General features: G+C 46.4%; 1 protein-coding gene across 13 annotated transcripts in view; it reads right to left on the reverse strand.

The window, feature by feature from the left end:
* Positions 1–35: 35 nt before the first annotated feature.
* The window catches only part of LOC118381894 (microtubule-associated protein 2-like), a 103,402-nt gene continuing 77,316 nt past the window's right edge, over positions 36–26,121 (reverse strand). For 7 of the 13 annotated variants that reach the window (XR_008095947.1, XR_008095942.1, XR_008095945.1 and 4 more), the window contains 9 exons: positions 22,747–25,767; positions 22,273–22,473; positions 21,849–21,989; positions 18,813–18,868; positions 17,989–18,108; positions 16,643–16,699; positions 14,326–14,485; positions 13,964–14,132; positions 4,743–4,824 (listed from right to left, as the gene is read on the reverse strand). Coding sequence is in view for 1 of the 13 variants with exons in the window: in XM_052499904.1 (XP_052355864.1) it covers positions 3,575–3,790; positions 4,089–4,201; positions 4,743–4,824; positions 13,964–14,132; positions 14,326–14,478; positions 16,898–16,949; positions 18,018–18,108; positions 18,813–18,868; positions 21,849–21,989; positions 22,273–22,473; positions 22,747–25,767 (4,295 nt within the window). In the remaining 12 variants the exon portion in view is untranslated. Of the gene's footprint in view, positions 3,791–4,088; positions 4,202–4,742; positions 4,825–13,963; positions 14,133–14,325; positions 14,486–16,642; positions 16,700–16,897; positions 16,950–17,988; positions 18,109–18,812; positions 18,869–21,848; positions 21,990–22,272; positions 22,474–22,746; positions 25,768–26,121 lie in introns of those variants that run through there. The other 6 variants (XR_008095949.1, XR_008095953.1, XR_008095948.1 and 3 more) reach the window with 4 other exon arrangements.

Here is a 26,121-nt window from a genome sequence, read left to right on the forward strand (position 1 = left end):
ATATTAGGGAAGACCCAGAAAATGTTTCAAACGAATGTATTTAGTTCATTTTATTATTTTATTCCTGTTATTATTATGTAGGAGTGTTTTGTCAACAGCATTGTTTCAAACATTGTAAAGTGTGCACATCTACATGGTCTCTTTAAATACACTTAAAACAGGCAAAGTGTTGTGGGAGGGGAAGGAAGAGAGAAGAAGGGGCTTGAGAAAAACACTGAAGGGTAACCAACATCTGGAAATTGGGGGTGGGAGGGAGGGAATCACAAATGGTGACAGATAAAAGTAAGCTAGAACATTTTTATCAAACACGTACAAGTTGAGAATGACTTCCTTTTCCTTCCACTACGTCCCTTCATGACTTGAACCTTCTTTCCTCGGAAAGTCCCGTCCGTACGATCCGACTGGGACATTTTCACAGTGTACAACCATAGCTGCTATTTCTCATGGAATGTTTATTTAAATATAAAGCTGCAGACACGTTCTGCGTAGTTACACAAGCGACTGCAGGCCCTTCGCTCATTCAAGGTCCATGTTCTTGCTACTCTAAACGTAAGAGAAAGGCTTATTGGAAGCAAACGTATTAGTCTAAGGCTGGTACAAAGCGGTTATAGACTGTGTTCACTGACTAGACACAGTATAGTCCCTAGCTACAGTGTTCACTCTCTAGATCTTTTATGTCTATAACACGGTGCTATTAGGTCACTCACTGGCTTTTGTCACGTCAGCATAACAGCGACTGTTTGGTGGAAATCACAGAGCTACTGTATGTAAAATGAATGCTCACATCACTGAAGCAGAAAAGCAGCCTGATGGCTCGTGGAAGAGGTCTATTGGAAAGCGAGGGTTTTATAGCATTGCAAATTGACATGACAGCATGTGCCAAGCTAGTTCAGCCACCGTGACATCAACACTACCATTTGCACTATTAATGAGATAAAACAAACTCAACAAAACCACATTTTGTCCAATAATTCAGCAAATGACATCATGAAGTCATATAGTCACATGACTAAAACAAAATCAAGTCTAATAGTAAACATCTCATTTTCTGCCAATGAATTGGAACAAGCTTGTCTGAACAGTCATTTCTTACCGTTACAGTTGTAACATTTTGCATTGTATTGAATTGTGTTGTGTTGTGTTGTAGATGAATTGTTGTTCACAAACGTAACAGCCTCCTGTCTACGAGACACATACAGGACCTGGGATACTGGATCAGATACACTGCAGGATCAAGAGTATGTGGACAACTGCTCATCAAACATCTCATTCCAAACTCATGGGCATTAACCTCTTTTTTTAAATGTTCATCTAAAATGACATACCCAAATCTAGATTTGGTCCCCCCTTTGCCGCTATAACAGCCATCCACTCTTCTGAGAAGGCTTTCCACTAGATGTTGGTACATTGCTGCGGGGGCTTTCTTCCATTCAGCCACGAGCATTAGTGAGGCCGGGCACTGATGTTGGGTGATTAGGCCTGGCTCGCAGTTGGCGTTCCAATTCATCCCAAAGGTGTTCGATGGGGTTGAAGTCAGGGCTCTGCGCAGACCAGTCAAGTTCTTCCACACCGATCTCAACAAACTATTTCTGTATGGACCTCGCTTTGTGCACAGGGGCATTGTCATGCTGAAACGGGAAAGGGACTTCCCCAAACTGTTGCCACAAAGTTGGACACAGAATCGTCAAGAATATCATTGTAAGCTGTAGTGTTATGATTTCCCTTCACTGAAACTAAGGGGCCTAGCCCGAATCATGAAAAACAGCCCCAGACCATTATTCATCCTCCACCAAACTTTACAGCTGGCAGTATGCATTGGGGAAGGTAGCGTTCTCCTGGCATCTGCCAAACCCAGATACTCCTGTTGGACTGCCAGATGGTGAAGCGTGATTCATCACTCCAGAGAACGTATTTCCACTGCTCCAGAGTCCAATGGCAGCGAGCATTACACCACTCCAGCAGACTCTTGGCATTGTACATGGTGATCGTAGGCTTGTGTGCGGTTGCTCGGCCATGGAAACCCATTTCATGAAGCCCCCAACGAACAGTTCTTGTGCTGAAGTTGCTCCTAGAGAAAGTTTGGAACTCAGTAGTGTTGCAACCGAGGACAGACGATTTTTACACACTACGCTCTTCAGCACTTGGTGGTCCCGTTCTGTGCGCTTGTGTGGTCTACCACTTCCCGGCTAAGACGTTGTTGCTCCTAGACGTTTCCACTTTACAATAACAGCGCTTACAATTGCCCGGGGCAGCTCTGGCAGGGCAGAAATTTGACAAACTGACTTGTTGGAAAGGTGGCATCCTATGACGGTGCCATGTTATAAGCCACTAAGCTCTTCAGTAAGGCCATTCTACTGCCAATGTTTGTCTATGGAGATTGCATGGCTGTGTGCTCAATTTTATACACCTGTCAGCAACGGGTGTGGCTGAAATAGCCGAATCCACTAACTTGAAGGGGTGTCCACATACTTTTGTATGTATAGTGTATGTTGGGAATGAAACCAGGCTGGACCGCTTAATATCCTAGGCCAAATGGAATGTCTTTGAGATCATTGCCACACAATAAGAATCACTGTAAAGTCTTAGATAACCGATAATACCCTATCAACACTATCCCTGTACCTGTTTCAATGCCTTAGCTAGCTAGCACACTGGCCATATACAGTAATGTCCCAAAGAAAGTTCAACATGTAATGAAAAGAAGCCAAAAGAACAACACAACACACCCTAGCAGAGTCGAGCACATCCCTTAGAACAGAAAGAAAAAGAACAAACATCCTAGAGTCAGTCATTAAAACACCCCTGGTGGTGGTAGTTTAAATAGCATGTTTTCCTATGGAGGAGCGAGAGGGGGAGTGGAATGATGGAAGATGGAATCTGATACTCTGATCACAGTTATCTGGTTTCTTATCTTGGGGGACGACGGCGAAGGGTTGTTGCAGTGGAGGGCCGACGGAGAAATGTTGAAGGGGGATGTTAAGACGAGGACGTCCAAGGGATCCAGGAGGTCCGAGGGGCGATGGAGGACCAGGAACCAGGGGGAGATGGAGGACCAGGAACCAGGGGGAGATGGAGGAACAGGAACCAGGGGGAGATGGAGGACCAGGAACCAGGGGGAGATGGAGGAACAGGAACCAGGGGGAGATGGAGGACCAGGAACCAGGGGGAGATGGAGAACCAGGAACCAGGGGGAGATGGAGGACCAGGAACCAGGGGGAGATGGAGGACCAGGAACCAGGGGGAGATGGAGGACCAGGAACCAGGGGGAGATGGAGGACCAGGAACCAGGGGGCGATGGAGGACCAGGAACCAGGGGGAGATGGAGGACCAGGAACCAGGGGGCGATGGAGGACCGGAACCAGGGGCGATGGAGGACCAGGAACCAGGGGGCGATGGAGGACCAGGAACCAGGGGGAGATGGAGGACCTGGAACCAGGGGGCGATGGAGGACCAGGAACCGGGGGCGATGGAGGACCAGGAACCAGGGGCGATGGAGTACCAGGAACCAGGGGGCGATGGAGGACCAGGAACCAGGGGGCGATGGAGAACCAGGAACCAGGAGGAGGCAGGAGGCTCATAAGCCTTGCTTGGCCAGGGCCATGGTGACGTCCTGGGCCAGTGTGGACAGCTGGGGGCAGTCCAGGAGGTTGAGGCTGCCTGTGGATGACACGTTGCTGAGACGGTGGGGGGATGTACCCCCGGTGCCACCTGGGGACAGGGTGATAACGTCTGCCCCGTGGTCCACGCGAGCCTTGGCCGTGTCACGGAACGTCAGCTTGTGGCTCTCGATCTGAGAAAGAGACAGAGAGAGGGGGGGGGGTTAACCATGGCCCATGTTGGAATCAAACCCACAACCCTGCTGTTGCCAGCACCATGCTCTAAACCACTAAGCCATCTATGTAAACCTAGGTCGTGTCCATTAGGACACGCAACTGACCATGTTTTAAAACGTTTCGCAATCGAAAACGAAAATGAGGGTTTCTTATTGGAAAAGTCCAGGTAGTCCGTCCCTGTTTCAGTCCGTTTTCTTCTGTTTGGTGCCTAATGTACATGACCCTGTACTGTCCTTTTACTGTAGACTGTCTCACCATGATTTGTCCTCCCCCGGGAGTGTGACTGGCGTTGGCCAGTGAGCCCACTTTGGCCTCGGCCTTGTCCTTGAAGTCCAGCTTCACACTCTCAATACGCACGTTACCACCCCCTGTAGGAGATGTAGAGAGGAAGGAGAGAGGAGAGGAAGAGGAGGAGAGAGGAGAGGAAGAGAACATGGGAGAGGAGAAGAAGAGAAGAGAAGGAAGCGAGGAGAATAGAGGAGGAGAGAAGAGAAGAGAGAGGAGAAGAGAGAGGAGGAGAGAGGAGAAGAGGAGAGTAGAGAGGAGAAGAGAGAGGAGAAGAAGAGAGGAGAGAGGAGAAGAGAAGAGGAGAAGAAGAGAAGGAAGCGAGGAGAATAGAGGAGGAGAAGAGAGGAGAAGTAAAGGATATGAATGAATCAATACTCATATAAACAGAAGCAATAGTTGAACTGTGTAACTACACAGGACAAAATGCCTGTAGGATTAATATTCCATTGCTAATTAAACTACAGTTAGTGACTTGTCTGAGGTAAAGCATAAACATGTAATATATGAAAGTGTAACTAGAAATGTATTGTTCTTATGCCCTGTTCATCCAAAAGCTTGGAATAATCTCTCTATTAAATAATCACTCAATATTAATGAATCAACTAAAAAAGTGCTGATTACCTGGTCGGTGACGGATGTTGGACATTGATCCACATTTGGAGGTGATGTGGCTCAGGTCTATCTTCTTGGTGGTAATGTGGACCTGCGAGAGGCGCATTCAGACACTGTCTTATACTGCACTGAGGGAAGGGACTGCCACATTTTAGATCTGTAGGGCTGTAGGACAATACCTTGAAATGATGCGGAATTTACCATAATTTACGGTATTCTAATTATCTTCAATGAAAAATCATTAATAAAAATGCATACATTTAAGGAAGAACAGAAAGTAGCACTCAACAGGTTAATGACATCATCAATCTGTGAAACAAACTGCCTGAAGAATAGCGATCACTACAAAACCACTGTAAACCACCTCACTCAATAGAGACAGTTGGTAGACATCACACAAGACATCACTGACATCACACAATATGACACTGACATCACACAATATGACACTGACATCACACAATATGACACTGACATCACACAATATGACACTGACATCACACAAGACATCACTGACATCACACAAGACATCACTGACATCACACAATACGACACTGACATCACACAAGACATCATCACACAATACATCACACAATGACACACACAAGACGACACTGACATCACACAACATCACACAAGATGACACTGACATCACACAACAATGACATGACACTGACATCACACAAGACACACTGACATCACACAAGATGACACTGACATCACACAAGACACACTGACATCAAACAATATGACACTGACATCACACAATACGACACTGACATCACACAATATGACACTGACATCACACAATATGACACTGACATCACACAATATGACACTGACATCACACAAGACACATCACACAATGACACTGACATCACACAATACACACTGACATCACACAATATACGACATCATCACAAATACGACACTGACATCACACAAGACGACACTGACATCACACAATACGACACTGACATCACACAATACGACACTGACATCACACAATATGACACTGACATCACACAAGACGACACTGACATCACACAATACGACACTGACATCACACAATACGACACTGACATCACACAATACGACACTGACATCACACAATACGACACTGACATCACACAATATGACACTGACATCACACAATATGACACTGACATCACACAATATGACACTGACATCACACAATACGACACTGACATCACACAATACGACACTGACATCACACAAGACGACACTGACATCACACAATACGACACTGACATCACACAATACGACACTGACATCACACAATACGACACTGACATCACACAAGACGACACTGACATCACACAATATGACACTGACATCACACAATACGACACTGACATCACACAATACGACACTGACATCACACAAGACGACACTGACATCACACAATACGACACTGACATCACACAATACGACACTGACATCACACAAGACGACACTGACATCACACAATACGACACTGACATCACACAATACGACATCATCACACAATACGACACTGACATCACACAAGACGACACTGACATCACACAAGACACTGACATCACACAATACGACACTGACATCACACAATACGACACTGACATCACACAAGACGACACTGACATCACACAAGACGACACTGACATCACACAATACGACACTGACATCACACAATACGACACTGACATCACACAAGACGACACTGACATCACACAAGACGACACTGACATCACACAAGACGACACTGACATCACACAATACGACACTGACATCAAACAAGACGACACTGACATCACACAAGACGACACTGACATCACACAATACGACACTGACATCACACAAGACGACACTGACATCACACAAGACGACACTGACATCACACAATACGACACTGACATCACACAAGACGACACTGACATCACACAAGACGACACTGACATCACACAATACGACACTGACATCACACAATACAACACTGACATCACACAATACGACACTGACATCAAACAAGACGACACTGACATCACACAAGACGACACTGACATCACACAATCAACTGAAACCAGTCAATCTACCACAATAAACCAATCAATATAGAACATCAAAGCAGACACTAACACAACAACAAGCACTAAACACACTGGCCGTGTTCCAGACAATCTGCAAAGCAGTCAGAACCATATTTCACTACGCCTGGGTAGATGTCAGCTTTGCAGACCTTCTGGAATGGGGCTATTGATTACATCACAGAGAACACCCGTGCGAAGTGACATGTCAGAGAACATGTGTTTTAATGGATCTTCAGTGTTTATTTTGATTCAGTCCATGATGCTAGATGAACAATAGGTGGGTGGGCCAGGTGTCTTTTGAGTGACGTCTCTGTCTGGTGTGACAGGATACATACAGGTGAAACTCTATGGTAAAGGACTATGTTAAAATACTACTTAAAGGACTATGTTAAAATACTATTTAAAGGACTATGTTAAAATACTATTTAAAGGACTATGTTAAAATACTATTTAAAGGACTATGTTAAAAGACTTTAAAGGACTATGTTAAAATACTATTTAAAGGACTATGTTAAAAGACTTTTTAAAGGACTATGTTAAAATACTATTTTAGGATAGTTTTTGATGACCCTGTATGCACAGACAGGGTACTGTACTGAAAACCACTATGAGGTTAGGTAGCTGTGCTTTGTGCCAAGACTAAACTGAAAACTGAGTAAGGAATATGATTAAAAAGCCAAATCGCCATGTCTTTATTAATCAAGACACAAAGCAAAACAATAGAAAACACTGTCACAGTGATACCACGATTCACTATCCTCCATGCCTGTTGGTTAGTGAGTGAGAGGTTGGTTAGAGCAGGTAGACACACTGTGTTGAGACACTCACGTTTCCCCCGGTGGGCGCGTACTGGATTTTGTCCAGGGAGCCACACTTAGATTGGACATGGCTAAAGTCCAGTTTAACACTTGGAATGAAGACCTGAGGACGACAGCATCCATACTCTGTAACACTCAGACATTCATTCCTCTGTTTATTACAATTAGTTTGTTCTGTGGTTTATTCACTAGCTCGCAAGCCCATTCAGTCAGTTATTAATTCACCCATTCATCCATCCATCCATTCATCCATACATACATACATTAATTACTTAATGAATTCATCCATCAATTCATGAATTCATTCATTAACCCATCAATTAATTAATTCATTCATTCATTCATTAACCCATCCAGCCATTAATTAAACCATTCATCCATCAATTCATTCCTTCATTCATTCTACAATGGCATAGTTGGAGGACATAGTTGGAGGACATAGTTGGAGGACATAGTTGGAGGACATAGTTGGAGGACATAGTTGGAGGACATAGTTGGAGGACATAGTAGGAGGAGATAGTTGGAGGACATAGTTGGAGGACATAGTAGGAGGAGATAGTTGGAGGACATAGTTGGAGGACATAGTTGGAGGACATAGTTGGAGGACATAGTAGGAGGAGATAGTTGGAGGACATAGTTGGAGGACATAGTTGGAGGACATAGTTGGAGGAGATAGTAGGAGGAGATAGTTGGAGGACATAGTTGGAGGACATAATTGGAGGACATAGTGGGAGGATATAGTAGGAGGAGATAGTTGGAGGACATAGTAGCAGGACATAGTTGGAGGACATAGTAGCAGGACATAGTAGGAGGACATAGTTGGAGGAGATAGTAGCAGGACATAGTTGGAGGACATAGTAGCAGGACATAGTAGGAGGACATAGTTGGAGGAGATAGTAGCATAGTAGCAGGACATAGTAGGAGGACATAGTTGGAGGAGATAGTAGCAGGACATAGTTGGAGGAGATAGTAGCAGGACATAGTTGGAGGACCCAGATATAATATAATAGGAATGTGGGACATCAAAACATTCAGTTACTGGCACAACGCTCTTAACCGCTAGGCTATCTGCCACCCGGTACTCTTAACCGCTAGGCTATCTGCCGCCCGGTACTCTTAACCGCTAGGCTATCTGCCTGCCCGGTACTCTTAAACGCTAGGCTATCTGTCACCCGGTACTCTTAACCGCTAGGCTATCTGCCGCCCGGTACTCTTAACCGTTAGGCTATCTGCCGCCCGGTCCTCTTAACCGCTAGGCTATCTGCCACCCGGTCCTCTTGACCGCTAGGCTATCTGCCGCCCGGGACTCTTAACCGCTAGACTATCTGCCGCCCGGTACTCTTAACCGCTAGGCTATCTGCCGCCCGGTACTCTTAACCGCTAGGCTATCTGCCGCCCGGTACTCTTGACCGCTAGGCTATCTGCCGCCCGGTACTCTTAACCGCTAGGCTATCTGCCTGCCAGGTACTCTTAACCGCTAGGCTATCTGCCGCCAGGTACTCTTAACCGCTAGGCTATCTGCCGCCCGGTACTCTTAACCGCTAGGCTATCTGCCGCCCGGTACTCTTAACCGCTAGGCTATCTGCCGCCCGGTACTCCTAACCGCTAGGCTATCTGCCGCCCGGTACTCCTAACCGCTAGGCTATCTGCCGCCCGGTACTCTTAACCGCTAGGCTATCTGCCGCCCGGTACTCCTAACCGCTAGGCTATCTGCCGCCCGGTACTCTTAACCGCTAGGCTATCTGCCGCCCGGTACTCTTAACCGCTATTAACCGCTAGGCTATCTGCCGCCCGGTACTCCTAACCGCTAGGCTATCTGCCGCCCGGTACTCCTAACCGCTAGGCTATCTGCCGCCCGGTACTCTTAACCGCTAGGCTATCTGCCGCCCGGTACTCTTAACCGCTAGGCTATCTGCCGCCCGGTACTCCTAACCGCTAGGCTATCTGCCGCCCGGTACTCTTAACCGCTAGGCTATCTGCCGCCCGGTACTCCTTAACCGCTAGGCTATCTGCCGCCCGGTACTCTTAACCGCTAGGCTATCTGCCGCCCGGTACTCTTAACCGCTAGGCTATCTGCCGCCCCGTACTCTTAACCGCTAGGCTATCTGCCGCCCCGTACTCCTAACCGCTAGGCTATCTGCCGCCCGGTACTCTTAACCGCTAGGCTATCTGCCGCCCGGTACTCCTAACCGCTAGGCTATCTGCCGCCCCGTACTCCTAACCGCTAGGCTATCTGCCGCCTGGTACTTGCATTGATATTAGTACGTACAGTATCTGGATATCGATATTTACATAGAATGATAATCATGTTGTTTATACATGACGGCTGGTCATGCAGTGCTTCCTGTAATCGTGTCCGTATGTCCATACGTTGCACATAATTGCATTTACATTGTGTGTACAGTATCTGGATTAATAATCATATTATGTCCACTGAGTGTACAAAACATTAAGAACACCTGCTCTTTCCATGACATAGACTGACCAGGTGAAAGCTATGACCCCTTATTGATGTCACCAGTTATATCCACTTCAATCAGTGTAGATGAAGGGGAGGAGACGGGTTAAAGAAGGATTTTTAAACCTTGAGACAATTGACACATGGATTGTTTATGTGTGCAATTTAGAGGGTAAATGGGCAAAACAAAATATATTAGAACAGGGTATTGTAGTATAGGTGCCAGGTGCACCGGTTTGTGTCAAGAACTGCAACGCTGCTGGGGTTTTCCACGCTCAACAGTTTCCCGTGTGTATCAAGAATGGTCCACCACCCAAAGGACATCCAGCCAACTTGACACAACTGTGGGAAGCATTGGAGTCAACATGGGCCAGCATGTCTATATAACATTTTCGACACCTTGTAGAATCCATGCCCCGACGTCACATATACACTGAGAGAACAAAACATAAAGAACACCTTCCCAATATTGAGTTGAGGCCATTCTGAGGGCAGGTGTTCTTAATGGTCATGCAGTGCATATATTTCTGATTTTTTATTTTTTTTTATTTAAGGTGCAAATACTTGTCTGAAATACAGGACTGGCAAGACCTATACCGTGTAGCGATCACAAGAGACGTGGTTGGAATGAGACGTGAGCCAATGAATGAACACAAGCTGGTACGTCTCTAGAAAGGAGAACCCTGGCCTACAAACCTAGTATTTCATCAACCAGACTCTGACCTGGATTCTCCTGTCACCTGAGGACACACACCTGTGCCAATTAAACGCAGACAAACACAAGTGGGAATACACACAGTCAAACACACATATAAATACACTCACACAAGTGGGAATACACACAGTCAAACACACATATAAATACACTCACACAAACACACATATAAATACACACACACAATACATACACACACGCACCTGTGCTTTTCATCTAATTCATTTAGCAGATTCTAAAGCTGCTAAAACATTACCATCTTTACAAGGTCAGTCAATGACAAAGCACCAGAGGTTCTAACTATGCTGCCTAAATAGAGATTGTAAATATGCTGCCTAAATAGAGATTGTAAATATGCTGCCTAAATAGAGATTGTAAATATGCTGCCTAAATAGAGATTGTAAATATGCTGCCTAAATAGAGATTGTAAATATGCTTCCTAAATAGAGATTGTAAATATGCTGCCTAAATAGAGATTGTAAATATGCTTCCTAAATAGAGATTGTAAATATGCTGCCTAAATAGAGATTGTAAATATGCTGCCTAAATAGAGATTGTAAATATGCTGCCTAAATAGAGATTGTAAATATGCTGCCTAAATAGAGATTGTAAATATGCTGCCGAAATAGAGATTGTAAATATGCTGCCTAAATAGAGATTGTAAATATGCTGCCTAAATAGAGATTCTAAATATGCTGCCTAAATAGAGATCCTAAACTGCTGCCTACAGCAAATACAAGTGGGTAGACTCACAGAGGGGTTACAGGTCACCACAAAATATTGCAGTGAAATCACTGCACCAAAATAAAGATTTTCCATTGGAAGATAGAACTTTTTGGATTCATTTTGAGATGTATAAATTATTCTGGGATTATTCTGGGGTGCATTATGTTTTCTCATTTTCACTGAGGCTGTGTTACACTGAAGCACTGAGCCTTCGTCCAGTCTGCAACACCAGACTAGAGCTCATTAAACTCAGCCCAGTCTGCAACACCAGACTAGAGCTCATTAAACTCAGCCCAGTCTGCAACACCAGACTAGAGCTCATTAAACTCAGCCCAGTCTGCAACACCAGACTAGAGCTCATTAAACTCAGCCCAGTCTGCAACACCAGACTAGAGCTCATTAAAGTCAGCCCAGTGTGCAACACCAGACTAGAGCTCATTAAACTCAGCCCAGTCTGCAACACCAGACTAGAGCTCATTAAAGTCAGCCCTGTCTGCAACACCAGACTAGAGCTCATTAAACTCAGCCCTGTCTGCAACACCAGACTAGAGCTCATTAAACTCAGCCCTGTCTGCAACACCAGACTAGAGCTCATTCAACTCAGAACCTGTCTGCAACACCAGACTAGAGCTCATTAAACTCAGCCCTGTCTGCAACACCAGACTAGAGCTCATTAAACTCAGCCCTGTCTGCAACACCAGACTAGAGCTCATTAAACTCAGAACCTGTCTGCAACACCAGACTAGAGCTCATTAAACTCAGAACCTGTCTGCAACACCAGACTAGAGCTCATTAAACTCAGCCCTGTCTGCAACACCAGCCCTGTCTGCAACACCAGACTAGAGCTCATTAAACTCAGCCCTGTCTGCAACACCAGACTAGAGCTCATTAAACTCAGAACCTGTCTTCCACTCCTCTCACAGAACAAAGGTCCTTCAACATCAAGGATGAAAACAAACCTCAATAGCCAATAGGGATTCTTCATTCTGAAAGATTCATATAACAGCAACTACTGTATGTTTGTTATTAGACTCAGCTTGCTGGTTAAATATGTACACTGTGAGTGAGCGAGTGAGTAGACAGGCTGGACTGTTTTCTGCATGAGCTCAAGACCTCTCTGGCTAATTGCGTCTGTCAGACTAGGGAATGAGGAAGAAACTACCACAAGAACACAGCTACTGGTACTTGTGTGTAGACTATTTCCCTGCCTTAATGTCATGTACATCCTGGTCACAGATCTGTTTTTGCTGTATAGCCAACTCACATTGTTGTCATCGGAAACAGGGTTGGACAAAGTGTTTTTTAAGAAAGCAGATATTTTGGGGAGAAAACATTTAACTTTTCAACACATTTTTGCCATGGTGCAGAGAGAAACATTTGATGTTTTAAAATGCTATTCTGCACATCTTGTCATGAGGCTGAGAGAACATTTAGCAGTTTTAAAGCTACAGTAATTACCTCCATTACATTTTGCCATTGCTTATGACCTCAAGGGGGCCCCCAACCCTGGCCTGATTCCAAACGATGAAAGGAGTTGGTAAGACAGTACAAAGCGATCTGGAACCAGGCTAGCTGTAAACTTCCATGGAGCTGAAATGACTACAGACCGGGATCTTTAGTTTATGGCTTCTGGTTCAAATCAACTTCTCCTTATCATGCCAGAGGTAAAACAGCCCTCAACCAATCAGATCAGAGGGTAAACAACTGTCAACCAATCGGACCAGAGGGTAAACAACACTTGGCTAATGAGAAACATTTGCTTTGGCAGAGATGGAGAAACAGCACACACAGGGAGACTGAGAATGTGGGTGGGCAGGTGCAACGTAGCAGGACCAGAAACAGATGCAGTGCTTTATGATGGAGAGGAGAGGAGAGGAGAGGGGGAGGGGGAGAGGGGGAGGGGAGGGGAGAGGAGGAGAGGGGAGGAGGAGAGGAGAGGAGAGAGAGAGGAGGGAGGAGAGGAGAGGAGAGGAGGGAGAGGAGGAGAGGAGAGGAGAGGAGGGGGAGAGGAGAGGAGGAGAGGAGAGGAGAGGAGAGGAGAGGAGAGGAGAGGAGGTGGTTAGAGGACAGTGTGCAGGGAACAGGGAAAAGGGAACAGAGAAGGCAACAGGGAACAGTGCACACGGAGGAAAAACTAGAGAAAGAGAGAGAGAGAAAGGGAGAGAGAGAAAGGGAGAGAGAGAAAGTTAGAGAGAGAAAGAGAGAGAGAGAAAGGGAGAGAGAGATAGTTAGAGAGAGAAAGAGAGAGAGAGAAAGGGAGAGAGAGATAGTTAGAGAGAGAGAGAAACAGACAGAGAGACGGAGAGAAACAGACAGAGAGACAGAGAGAAACCGACAGAGAGAGAGAGAGAGAGCCACGACTGGTGACCACAGTGGTATTCAACACAGGCCATATCCCCTATGCTGAGTGGTTGTCATCTCACCTGTCCACCTTTGGGCTGGTACTTCATGTTGTCTGTGGAGCCGATCTTGGACTTGATGTTCTTCAGGTCAGGCAGGGGCTGGTTGAGGACGCGCAGCTGCTTGGGCGTGGTAGAGGGCGACTTGGGCGGTGTGCGGATCACAGCAAACTTCTTCTCCTGAGTGAGGAGGCTGAATAGAACAACAGAACAACTTTGTCTTCTATCTTGCAGAGAACGGACATATGTCATTTTGCTTACAAACCCAAATCCCTGAGATTCACACACATATGCAACCACGCACACAAGCTTTCATTGACGATGTGGGATTTCAACCGGCAACACTCAGGTTGCTGGCCCACTTCTCTAACGTCTAGACTACCAACCTGAGAGACTTGGGTGTGTGGCTGCCGGGGGTGCGACTCCCGGGGGTGCGGCAGGAGTAGCTGGGTGGTGTTCCTGGGGTGACCGCTGTGGAGCCGGGGGTGTGGGGCGTGGAGGCTCCGCTCCGGGCCGAACGGGAACGGGCCGACGAGTTTGTGCCGACTGGATGGGAGACAGAGAGGTAACAGAAGTCAGGGTGGAACTGTGATAAAGACAGAGACAGAGAGAGAGACAGAGAGAGAGAGAGAGAGAGAGAGAGAGAGAGAGAGAGAGAGAGAGAGAGAGAGAGAGAGAGAGAGAGAGAGAGAGAGAGAGAGAGAGAGAGAGACAGACAGACAGACAGACAGACAGAAAGAGAAAGAAAGACAGAGAAAGAGACTAGAGTATTGACACACAACTTCAACTTGATGGTAAACACTACCTTGACTAACAAGACAAAAGACCTTGACATCAAGTAGCTGAGACGGAATAGAACTAAACCAGAACACAATAAAGCAGGCTGGCAAAATAACCCAATAACGTAACAGCATGAATGATTGTGATGTGTTTGCTGGTAGCTAGGACATAATATATAATACTTTTACAGAGCAATAACATGACGGTCACTGACTTCATCAATAAGACAAAACAAAATGGCTGATTGATAAACATGCAGACAGAGCTTGCGTTCCCCTGCTCAGACGTTGCATGCAACAACCAGTGGCTGCGTGCCATATCATGGACTTTGCCGTTGGGCATCCATATTGCTAGAAAATATGATGTGGTTGACTGATACGTAAAACACCTATCCAGGCATTGTAAGATCTGGCGTGCTTCAGCAACGTATTAGACGCTGTGAGAGACAGCCAGGGCATGGTGTGGATGACAGAGTGGATCTATCAAAGCTAGTGGGAGACAGCCAGGGCATGGTGTGGATGACAGAGTGGATCTATCAAAGCTAGTGAGAGACAGCCAGGGCATGGTGTGGATGACAGAGTGGATCTATCAAAGCTAGTGGGAGACAGCCAGGGCATGGTGTGGATGACAGAGTGGATCTATCAAAGCTAGTGAGAGACAGCCAGGGCATGGTGTGGATGACAGAGTGGATCTATCAAAGCTAGTGAGAGACAGCCAGGGCATGGTGTGGATGACAGAGTGGATCTATCAAAGCTAGTGGGAGACAGCCAGGGCATGGTGTGGATGACAGAGTGGATCTATCAAAGCTAGTGAGAGACAGCCAGGGCATGGTGTGGATGACAGAGTGGATCTATCAAAGCTAGTGGGAGACAGCCAGGGCATGGTGTGGATGACAGAGTGGATCTATCAAAGCTAGTGAGAGACAGCCAGGGCATGGTGTGGATGACAGAGTGGATCTATCAAAGCTAGTGAGAGACAGCCAGGGCATGGTGTGGATGACAGAGTGGATATATCAAAGCTAGTGGGAGACAGCCAGGGCATGGTGTGGATGACAGAGTGGATCTATCAAAGCTAGTGGGAGACAGCCAGGGCATGGTGTGGATGACAGAGTGGATCTATCAAAGCTAGTGAGAGACAGCCAGGGCATGGTGTGGATGACAGAGTGGATATATCAAAGCTAGTGGGAGACAGCCAGGGCATGGTGTGGATGACAGAGTGGATCTATCAAAGCTAGTGAGAGACAGCCAGGGCATGGTGTGGATGACAGAGTGGATCTATCAAAGCTAGTGGGAGACAGCCAGGGCATGGTGTGGATGACAGAGTGGATCTATCAAAGCTAGTGAGAGACAGCCAGGGCATGGTGTGGATGACAGAGTGGATATATCAAAGCTAGTGGGAGACAGCCAGGGCATGGTGTGGATGACAGAGTGGATCTATCAAAGCTAGTGAGAGACAGCCAGGGCATGGTGTGGATAACAGAGTGGATCTATCAAAGCTAGTGAGAGACAGCCAGGGCATGGTGTGGATGACAGAGTGGATCTATCAAAGCTAGTGGGAGACAGCCAGGGCATGGTGTGGATGACAGAGTGGATCTATCAAAGCTAGTGAGAGACAGCCAGGGCATGGTGTGGATGACAGAGTGGATATATCAAAGCTAGTGAGAGACAGCCAGGGCGTGGTGTGGATAACAGAGTGGATCTATCAAAGCTAGTGGGAGACAGCCAGGGCATGGTGTGGATGACAGAGTGGATCTATCAAAGCTACTGAAGACAGCCAGGGTGTGGTGTGGATAACAGAGTGGATCTATCAAAGCTACTGAAGACAGCCAGGGTGTGGTGTTGATAACAGAGTGGATCTATCAAAGCTAGTGAGAGACAGCCAAGGTGTGGTGTGGATGACAGAGTGGATCTATCTGTGATCTACCTGCGATACTAGGGGACCTCCCAGACCTGTGCTCCCCTCTGGGCTCAGTTTGAATTGCTACAGGGAGAAGAGGGAGGAAGAGGAGTTAGAGGGAGGAGGATGAGTTAGAGGAGAAGGAGGAGGATGAGTTAGAGGATAAGAAGGAGGAGGAGGAGGAGGAGGAGTTAGAGGAGGAGGAGGAGATGGGGGAGGGAGGAGGAGATGGAGGAGGAAGAGTTAGAGGAGAAGGAGAAGGGGGAGAAGAGGGAGGAGGATGAGTTAGAGGAGGAGTTAGAGGAGGAGGAGGAGTTAGAGGAGAAGGATGATTAAGAGAAGAAGGAGGAGTTAGAGGAGAAGGAGGGGAGTTAGAGGGTAGGAGAGTTGGTGTGAAGGGGGATAGGAGAGTTGTTGAGTTAAGAGATAAACAAAGTTGAGTTGAGGATAGTTGTTGAGTTAAGAGAGAAACAGAGTTGAGTTGAGCAGAGAATAGTTGTTGAGTTAAGAGAGAAACAGAGTTGAGTTGAGGATAGTTGTTGAGTTAAGAGAGAAACAGAGTTGAGCAGAGGATAGTAGTTGAGTTAAGAGAGAAACAGAGTTGAGTTAGGAGAAGTTGTTGAGTTAAGAGAGAAACAGAGTTGAGCAGAGGATAGTAGTTGAGTTAAGAGAGAAACAGAGTTGAGTTGAGGATAGTTGTTGAGTTAAGAGAGAAACAGAGTTGAGCAGAGGATAGTTGTTGAGTTAAGAGAGAAGGGTAGGAGAGTTGAGTTGAGCAGATAGTTTGTTGAGTTAAGAGAGAAACAGAGTTGAGTTGAGGATAGTTGTTGAGTTAAGAGAGAAACAGAGTTGAGTAGAGGATAGTTGTTGAGTTAAGAGAGAAACAGAGTTGAGTTGAGGATAGTTGTTGAGTTAAGAGAGAAACAGAGTTGAGCAGAGGATAGTTGTTGAGTTAAGAGAGAAACAGAGTTGAGTTGAGGATAGTTGTTGAGTTAAGAGAGAAACAGAGTTGAGCAGAGGATAGTTGTTGAGTTAAGAGAGAAACAGAGTTGAGCAGAGGATAGTTGTTGAGTTAAGAGAGAAACAGAGTTGAGCAGAGGATAGTAGTTGAGTTAAGAGAGAAACAGAGTTGAGCAGAGGATAGTTGTTGAGTTAAGAGATTAGATAGCAGTCAAATCACAGAAACGTGTGAAAAGGGAAAGTGCGTAGTAAGAGAGGACAGAGTGTCTTTACACATAGTATCATCAACAAATTCAATAGCAAATCTCCTATACCGTTCTGTCATATGTGTATATAATACTGGTTAATATGGCAGTATATCATCTGTCTGAACAAACAGTGTGTGGAGGTGTGTGGAGGGGAGGGTTACTTACAGGTGGGCCTGCGGGGGCAGGGCTGGTGTTGTCGTGCTCTGCTGGGGGGGCACGGCGGGGCAGGGAGGAGGCAGGCCTGGGCAGAGAGGACCTCTTTTCTGGAGTCCGGTAGGTACCCTCCTGTCACACACAACATGCAGGACATGTACGAGCACTTAGCACATGCCCTAGATCTAATAACAACATACCGAAAACACCCAATTGCTGAGAACTACATTACTTGTAATACCCAATTGTGTGATTGTGAGAATGAATGGACAAAAACGAATGAACATCTCTGACATAGTCGTTGCGGAACATTAGAATATTACCAATATGGAATGAATTGTACCTATACAGGAAGGAGGGAGGGTACTGCTCTAAAGGGTGTGCATTTTCCTTTCCCCTCCTCCTCACCTTCTCTTCCCTCCGCCCCCGCCTCTGCAGTGAGGGTGAGGGGGAGTTTCTGCCTGAGCATGCGGAGGAGGGGCGTGGCCCGCATAACTCCGCCTCCACTAGTGGTTTGGGTTTAGTGTGGGAGCATGCAGAGTTGGGCCTGGGGGACAGATCCTCTACCCCCCTGTTCAGTCGATGGTTTTTTAAGGCGGTGCGTGTGAGGCTCTAGACGGTAGCCATGGCAACGCAGGTAGGATGAATGGATGAATGGATGGCATGCAGGACAGACAGAGAGATGGACAAATAATAGACAGAATGACAGACAGGAGATGAGAGATGGGAAATAATGAAATACAAAGACTGAAGACATATCGGAGGTGGGATGTCAGTGACAACACAATGAGACATCAATATATTCTAAATGACCAGATGCAGTGTGTATTACTTACAGAGGTCCTTTCCCGGGATTGGTGGGTCACATTAAGAGGCTGCTGGTCCTCCACGGCTGAGGAGAAAGAAAGAGAGAGAGAGAGAGAGGAGAGAGGGAGGAGAGAGAGGGATACAGAAAGAGAGGGAGGGACAGAGAGGAAAGAGAGAGAGAGCCAGAGAGAGAGAGAGAGAGAGAGAGAGAGGGAGAGAGGGAGGAGAGAGAGGGATACAGAAAGAGAGGGAGGGACAGAGAGGAAAGAGAGAGAGAGCCAGAGAGAGAGAGAGAGAGAGAGAAAAAGAGAGAGAGAGAAAGGGAGAGAGAGAGAGAGAGAGAGAGAGAGAGAGAGAGAGAGAGAGAGAGAGAGAGAGAGAGAGAGAGAGAGAGAGAGAGAGAATAATCAACTGTCAGGGCTAGGCCAGCAGAGGGTGATATCAGCCAACAGAAACACACAGCAGCAGCAATGAGTAGAGGGAATGCAGCAGACGCCAGATACCAGAGAAGACGACAACCCATCACACGAACACACACACAGTCCACACACACAGCCAGTGCTCTCTATCTTTAACCACTGAATCAGAAAACGTTCTAATGCAGAAGTGATGCATTCTTACTGCAAATCTTCAAGGAAGCATTTCCGTCGGGCTAATTTGTTCCTGACCAAATTCACCCATATTTCAGTTCACACAGCAGCACCCCAGTCAGACACCTGCCAGTCACTTCTATCTAACAGAAGAGCAAGGTATAGTACTGTGGCTCAAGACAAAAACCATCCAAGCTAGCACACTTGGTTCCTTGGAAGTTGGGGAAACGTGCGTTTTTGGTTTCCCATTGGTTCTGGGAACGAAGCCATAAGTATTCTGACTGGTAAAACTGAATGTTTTTTTAAACATTCTGAGAATGGAAGTGAACATTTAGCCTCCTCTGGGTTGCTGGAGGTTCTGAGAACGTTTTAGTCTAGTTCCTTGAAAGTTTTCTTCTGAGGTTTTATTTACGCTCTGAGAACTATTTTTAGTTGTTGAGATTTTTGAACAGCTTCCTTAAAACGTTCACTAAATGTTTCAATATGATTTTAACAAAACTGCTAGACTATTTGGGTTCACTTTTTGGAACTCCAAGCACGCAGAAATTGAATTCCTTTGGCATTAATCATGCAAACACATTGTGACACAGCATCAGTGAGATTCAAACCTATAATCAGCTGTTCTCTATCCATAGAATTAGTCCACTGCGCCACCAGCCTGCCATGTTTTTTTTACACATACAAAAATGTTAATTTTAGTCTATTCAAACAGACCCCATTATGTTGATGCAAACAGACCCCATTATGTTGATGCAAACAGACCCCATTACGTTGATGCAAACAGACCCCATTATGTTGATGCAAACAGACCCCATTACGTTGATGCAAACAGACCCCATTATGTTGATGCAAACAGACCCCATTATGTTGATGCAAACAGACCCCATGATGCAAACAGACCCCATTGATGCAAACAGACCCCATTACGTTGATGCAAACAGACCCCATTACGTTGATGCAAACAGACCCCATTAAACGTTGATGCAAACAGACCCCATTATGTTGATGCAAACAGACCCCATTATGTTGATGCAAACAGACCCCATTACGTTGATGCAAACAGACCCCATTACGTTGATGCAAACAGACCCCATTATGTTGATGCAAACAGACCCCATTATGTTGATGCAAACAGACCCCATTACGTTGATGCAAACAGACCCCATTACGTTGATGCAAACAGACCCCATTATGTTGATGCAAACAGACCCCATTACGTTGATGCAAACAGACCCCATTACGTTGATGCAAACAGACCCCATTACGTTGATGCAAACAGACCCCATTACATTGATGCAAACAGACCCCATTATGTTGATGCAAACAGACCCCATTACGTTGATGCAAACAGACCCCATTATGTTGATGCTGAGAACGGAAGGTATATGTTTTAAATAACATTCTTAGAACGTTCTCTAAAGTCTTCTTGTGGGTTTTCCGGAATGTTTTCTTAACATAACTCTAACTTTAAATACAACATAACTTTAAATAGAACCACGAGCATAGAACTATTTAGAGAGATTCCCAATGTCAAATTAGTTAAAGAACATATCTAGAACATTACCAAAATTGAAATGAAATGTAACGATGTTTGAACTTTTAGGAAACATTCTGTTAAAGTATTGAAATACCAAGAAAATTATGTTTTAGTTTGGTCAAGTTCCTTAAATGTGCTGAGAATGTTCTAAATACAAGGAACTACCCTGCACCATTCCCAGAACGTTAATGCCCTCACCAAGCTCTAAGAAACCTACGGTTCCCAGAACGTTAATGCCCTCACCAAGCTCTAAGAAACCTACGGTTCCCAGAATGTTAATGCCCTCACCAAGCTCTAAGAAACCTACGGTTCCCAGAACGTTAATGCCCTCAACAAGCTCTAAGAAACCTACGGTTCCCAGAACGTTAATGCCCTCACCAAGCTCTAAGAAACCTACGGTTCCCAGAACGTTAATGCCCTCACCAAGCTCTAAGAAACCTACGGTTCCCAGAACGTTAATGCCCTCACCAAGCTCTAAGAAACCTACGGTTCCCAGAACGTTAATGCCCTCACCAAGCTCTAAGAAACCTACGGTTCCCAGAACGTTAATGCCCTCACCAAGCTCTTAGAAACCTACGGTTCCCAGAACGTTAATGCCCTCACCAAGCTCTAAGAAACCTACGGTTCCCACAACGTTATGTGCTAGCTGGGATAGTGGCACATGGTTCTCACAAAGCACAACCATAGTAGCACATTGTCCTCACAAAGCACAAACACTCCCCAAACACGGAGCTTACAGCTTGGACGAGCATAATGCAACATGATCTCGTGATTCTCAAAAACAAAACATCAAAATAACGACCAATACAGGAATAAAATGAGAGAAAAAAAACATGAACAACAGAGAAACATCTTGCGATGGGTCTGCAGTGCACATTCTGTTTTTGGCCAGCTACATTGCATCGGTTTCCCTGCTGTGAGGACGGTAGGTAGGTCACCTGGTGGCTTGCGTCTAGCAGAGCCGTGGTGCGAAGCAGGTCTAGCTTGTCTGAACGTAGCAGCTTTGACTACAATCCTCCGAGTGGGAGAGCGACACTGGAGGACTGATACCTTACACTGTTCAGTTCTCTTCATCCCCGCTAGCAGAGAGGGAAGACAGGGTTAACAACAGGAAGGAAGTGGACATCTGTTGTCATTATAGCGTGGTGCAATTTCCATTTAATCAACACACAGTATGGGTCTCAAGGCCACGAAGAGGCGGTAACATTGTAATTTACAAACTGTGTAATAAAACTAAAACAAATCCCTCCCAGTGCAATTTAAAATAATTCCATGACAGAAGTGATGTTCAGCAGTACCACAGATATATACAGTAAATAACACAGAATAACAATGACGATCTAACATTCTAGATCTAGAAACCTTTTTTCTTCTTCTCTTCCTCCTTTGGACGACGACTGACGGGCTCTCTGCGGTTGAGTTTGCGCTCGGGGGTGGAGGCGCGCCCCTGTCCTCTGCCGGGGGGACGTTTATTAGAGGGTCTCTCTACCAGGGGAGTCTTGACAGGACTCTGTGTTTTGGGCAGAGCTTCAATCTGCTCTGTCATTACGCTTCTGTCATCATCTGCAGCATAGGGAGTGAGATAGGACAGGAGGGCTAAGCCCACATACACCTGGCCCATATGTCCTATATTCAACATGATCTATATTGAATAGAATGGACCATCTGGGTATAAAGTTGCATTTCAAGATTTCCACGATATAGATTGTGTATTGTTGTTCATAGTCCAGTTAAAACGCTTGTTTGTTGTTGTGTGAGTTACGCAAGCAAAAACATGTGAAGGTAACATTTTGCATTTACATTGTTAGAATTGCATGCACATTTTGGGACTACTACCTTGTGAGTCCACCCAGCCGCTCTCGCTGTCTAACATGGAGACGTCCATGGTGGTCTCGTCGAGAGCGGTGGTCTCGCTGGTCTGGCTCCGTAGTACGTCTGAGGTCTCCGTCTCCTCGCGACTGGAAGCCTTCACCTCAACTTCCTGCCCCACTTCAGCGGACTCCTCCTCTTCCTGCAGCACCACCCCTTCTTTATCCTCCACTTTATTCTTCTCTTTCTCTGCCTCCTTTCCATCGAGGGTTTGTGGCTGGTCGTTTCCAGAGCAGGCAGATAGATGAGAGATGTGATCGGCATAATCCCCTTCATCAATGGTTGGGGCAGTAGCATCACATGATTCGTCATCCCCAGCAACAGCAGACTCCAAATCTTTAGGATTTTCAACAATCACCTTCTCCGCCCCACCCACCACCCTCACCTCTTCTGCCACCTCCTCCTGCTTCTCCATAGGGTGACTCTCTTGCTCTTTGTCCTTGAGGAGCACAGGAGGGCCTTCAACTTCCTCCAAGACTTCCTCAGCTACTTCTATATCGTCTTCCTCCTCCTCTTCCTCAACTTGTGCCTGAGGTATGACTATAACTGGAGAACTTCCAGAAACACTTTTCTCTGGACTTTTCTCTTCTAGTTGCTCTGTGGCTTCCTCCACATCTGCAGTGCTCACGTTAGAGGGTGTTGGTGATGTTTCTTCAGCTTTGGTCTTGGCCTCTTCTTTTGGAACGACAGCCTCCGCTGGTACTGTTGACACTTCTGGTTCACTTTCACGCTTCTTCTCCTGCGCATTGATGATCTCCACTAATGATTCAGGTGATGATGTCATGGGTTCCTTTTTCTTTTCTCTCTCCAGTCCTCGAACATCCTTTGGCTGTAAGTCTTCAACAGCATTCTGATGGTCTGGGTCTGAGGTCTCCTCCACTTTCTCCATCTCTGGCTTTTTAAGACCAGTCTTCTGACTCTTCCCAATCCTTGCTGACGCCACCTTTACTTTGACTTCCGCTGCGACTTCCTCAACTTTAGTTCCCTCCACAGCGGCAGCCTTTTCTGCTGGAGACTCAGGGGTCGCAAAAAGCTTGGTGTCCTTCACCTCAGTGCCAAAAGTAAATGCGAAGTCTGGTGGGATGGGGGACGCTTCTCTGGAGAGGTCCTGCTCCAACTCTACCTCAGGAATGGCTTGGGTTTTGATGTCCCCGGGAAGACCGCTCTCCAGCCGGAACTCTGTCAGTTTGTCTTTGGATGGAGCCACAGGGATCCTCAGACGATCCGGTTTGACACCTGCCGTGACAGCTCTTTCAAGCACCAAAGTTGGCTTAACCGTTCCTCCAACCGATTCTTCTGCCTGGTTTGTTTTTTGCGGTGCCAGCTTTTGCTCGCCCTCTTCCGCAATGGCTCCCAGTTCCTCGTCACTGTCCCCTTCAGTCACTGTGGGGAACCGTTGGTGTGGGGAGCCCACTGGGCTGTGCAGATCGGCAGGCGAGGGCATGGGACCAGAGTACTCACTAAACACGCAGTAACCACGCTCCTCCTGCTGGCTCTCCTCTCCACCCACCACCCTGGGTGTCTGCTGGTTCCCCAGCACCAGCTTGGCCAGAGAACTGCCCACCAGAGCAGCAGATGGACAGGCAGGGACAGACCTCCTTCTATTATGCTGGTCCAGCTCCCTCTTCTCCAGGGTGGGTTTGGGCTTAACACCGGCTAGGTCCAGCATCTCAGGAAGGTCGTTGGATGGGTCATTCAAATGTGTGTAGTGTTGCTTCATGGGTGAGAGTGACAACTCAGGAGAACACATTGTCTTAGAGGTGGTGTCTTCAGGTAGATCAGTGGAGGTTTCAGTGGTAGGAACTGGGAGAGCTATCTCTGGAGTCACAGGAAGTAGCTGTCTCTCTAATGTTACTAATGGGGTGGTTAGAGGAAGGTAGCCTGTGGTTTCATCCAGGCTTCCGGAAGAGACCTCTGTAAGAGATGAGAGCTTCGACTGGTTTTGCTCTCCTGCTTGACCCATTGAGCCAATAGCAAAATTCAGAGAAAGACTTCTGTGTTCCAATGACAATTTGCCAGGTGACAGTCTAGTACACACATCCTTCCTTTTAGGGAGATCCTCTAGCTTGTCCATGGCACTGTCACTCATCAACGTTATGCTGGACATTGTCTGTTCTGGTGCTGAATCGCTTATTTTAATGTTTGAATCGGCCTCCAGAATCTCCTCTGAGGGCTTCTTCTGGCTGACAGCACTGAGCTCATAGTAACCCTCACCACGTTCTCCTGGTTTTTCAGTATCCCTTTGTGTAGAGGTCTCAAAGTAGGCCGTCATACCTGACTCGTCTTTTGAAGCAACTCCAGACTTATCTTCCCAACTCTGCTTGTCTTTTAGACTACCTGCAGCAGATATGTGTGCCTCCTGCTTTGGGTTTTCTCCATCACTGACATTAGTTTGAGGAGTCTCCTCAATCTTCTCAGTCTCAAATGACAATGGCCTGGCGGTCGATTGTCCTAGACTCAGCATTCTTTTCTCAGTTTTCTCTGATATGATCTCTTTCTCCTCACGAACGCTCTCAAGGTTTGCTGACTTACTGGGTGTAACATAACCATCATTTTCCTCCTCTTCCTCAATGTAATCTTTCAGGGGCTCATATACAACTGAAAGAGGAACTGAGTCGAGCTCTTCAACCGAGGGCTGTTTCTCAGCGGTGGTCTTGGGCTCCGGAAGGTATTCTATCTTAGGAACCACACTAGTGGTACTTCCAGTCCCTTGCCCCTTTTCTGGTTCCACTAAAGGCTGAACCGTTTTCTCGGGTTCTGTGGTGGTAGGATCAGTTAGAGATTTGTTTTTGGGGGAACCAGTGGAGAACTCAGCGATGGACACAGTGCTCTCTGCTCCCTCAGGTGTTTCTCTCTCTGTGGTGGGGGCCACCGGGCTCTGCGGAGGGGGTGCCCCCTGTGGATGCTCCTCTGCCATGGCAGGATTGTCGGAACGAGGCTTCTCTGGGTTCACCGGCAGGTCTGCAAGTAAATCTGCAGTGGTCTGTGCTGCTGATGAGTTACACTAGCTCAGCGTTCTTTCTTTCTTTGCAGTGTCCACATGCTACAGCCAGCACAGACAAGCAAAGCCCTCTTCATATGGAGAGCTGTCCATCAAGCACAATGTAGGGCACACAGCAATACTATCTCTGGCCACTGGGAGCATGATTGCAGCACAGTTCAGTTGGATGACACTGGGATGGTGTGCAGGAACAGAATGACTGAATGAAGAGGACGATTTGAATGACATGGGATATTTAGAATGAATCTGAAATATTCAAGAAGATATTGGCACTTTAAGTAAACTTGAATTACTGTGACACCTTGCGAGGATATCCTATGTGCTGAATGAATAGAGGATAC

Source organism: Oncorhynchus keta, chromosome 37 (assembly GCF_023373465.1).
Source record: "Oncorhynchus keta strain PuntledgeMale-10-30-2019 chromosome 37, Oket_V2, whole genome shotgun sequence".
NCBI classification, from domain to species: domain Eukaryota; kingdom Metazoa; phylum Chordata; class Actinopteri; order Salmoniformes; family Salmonidae; genus Oncorhynchus; species Oncorhynchus keta.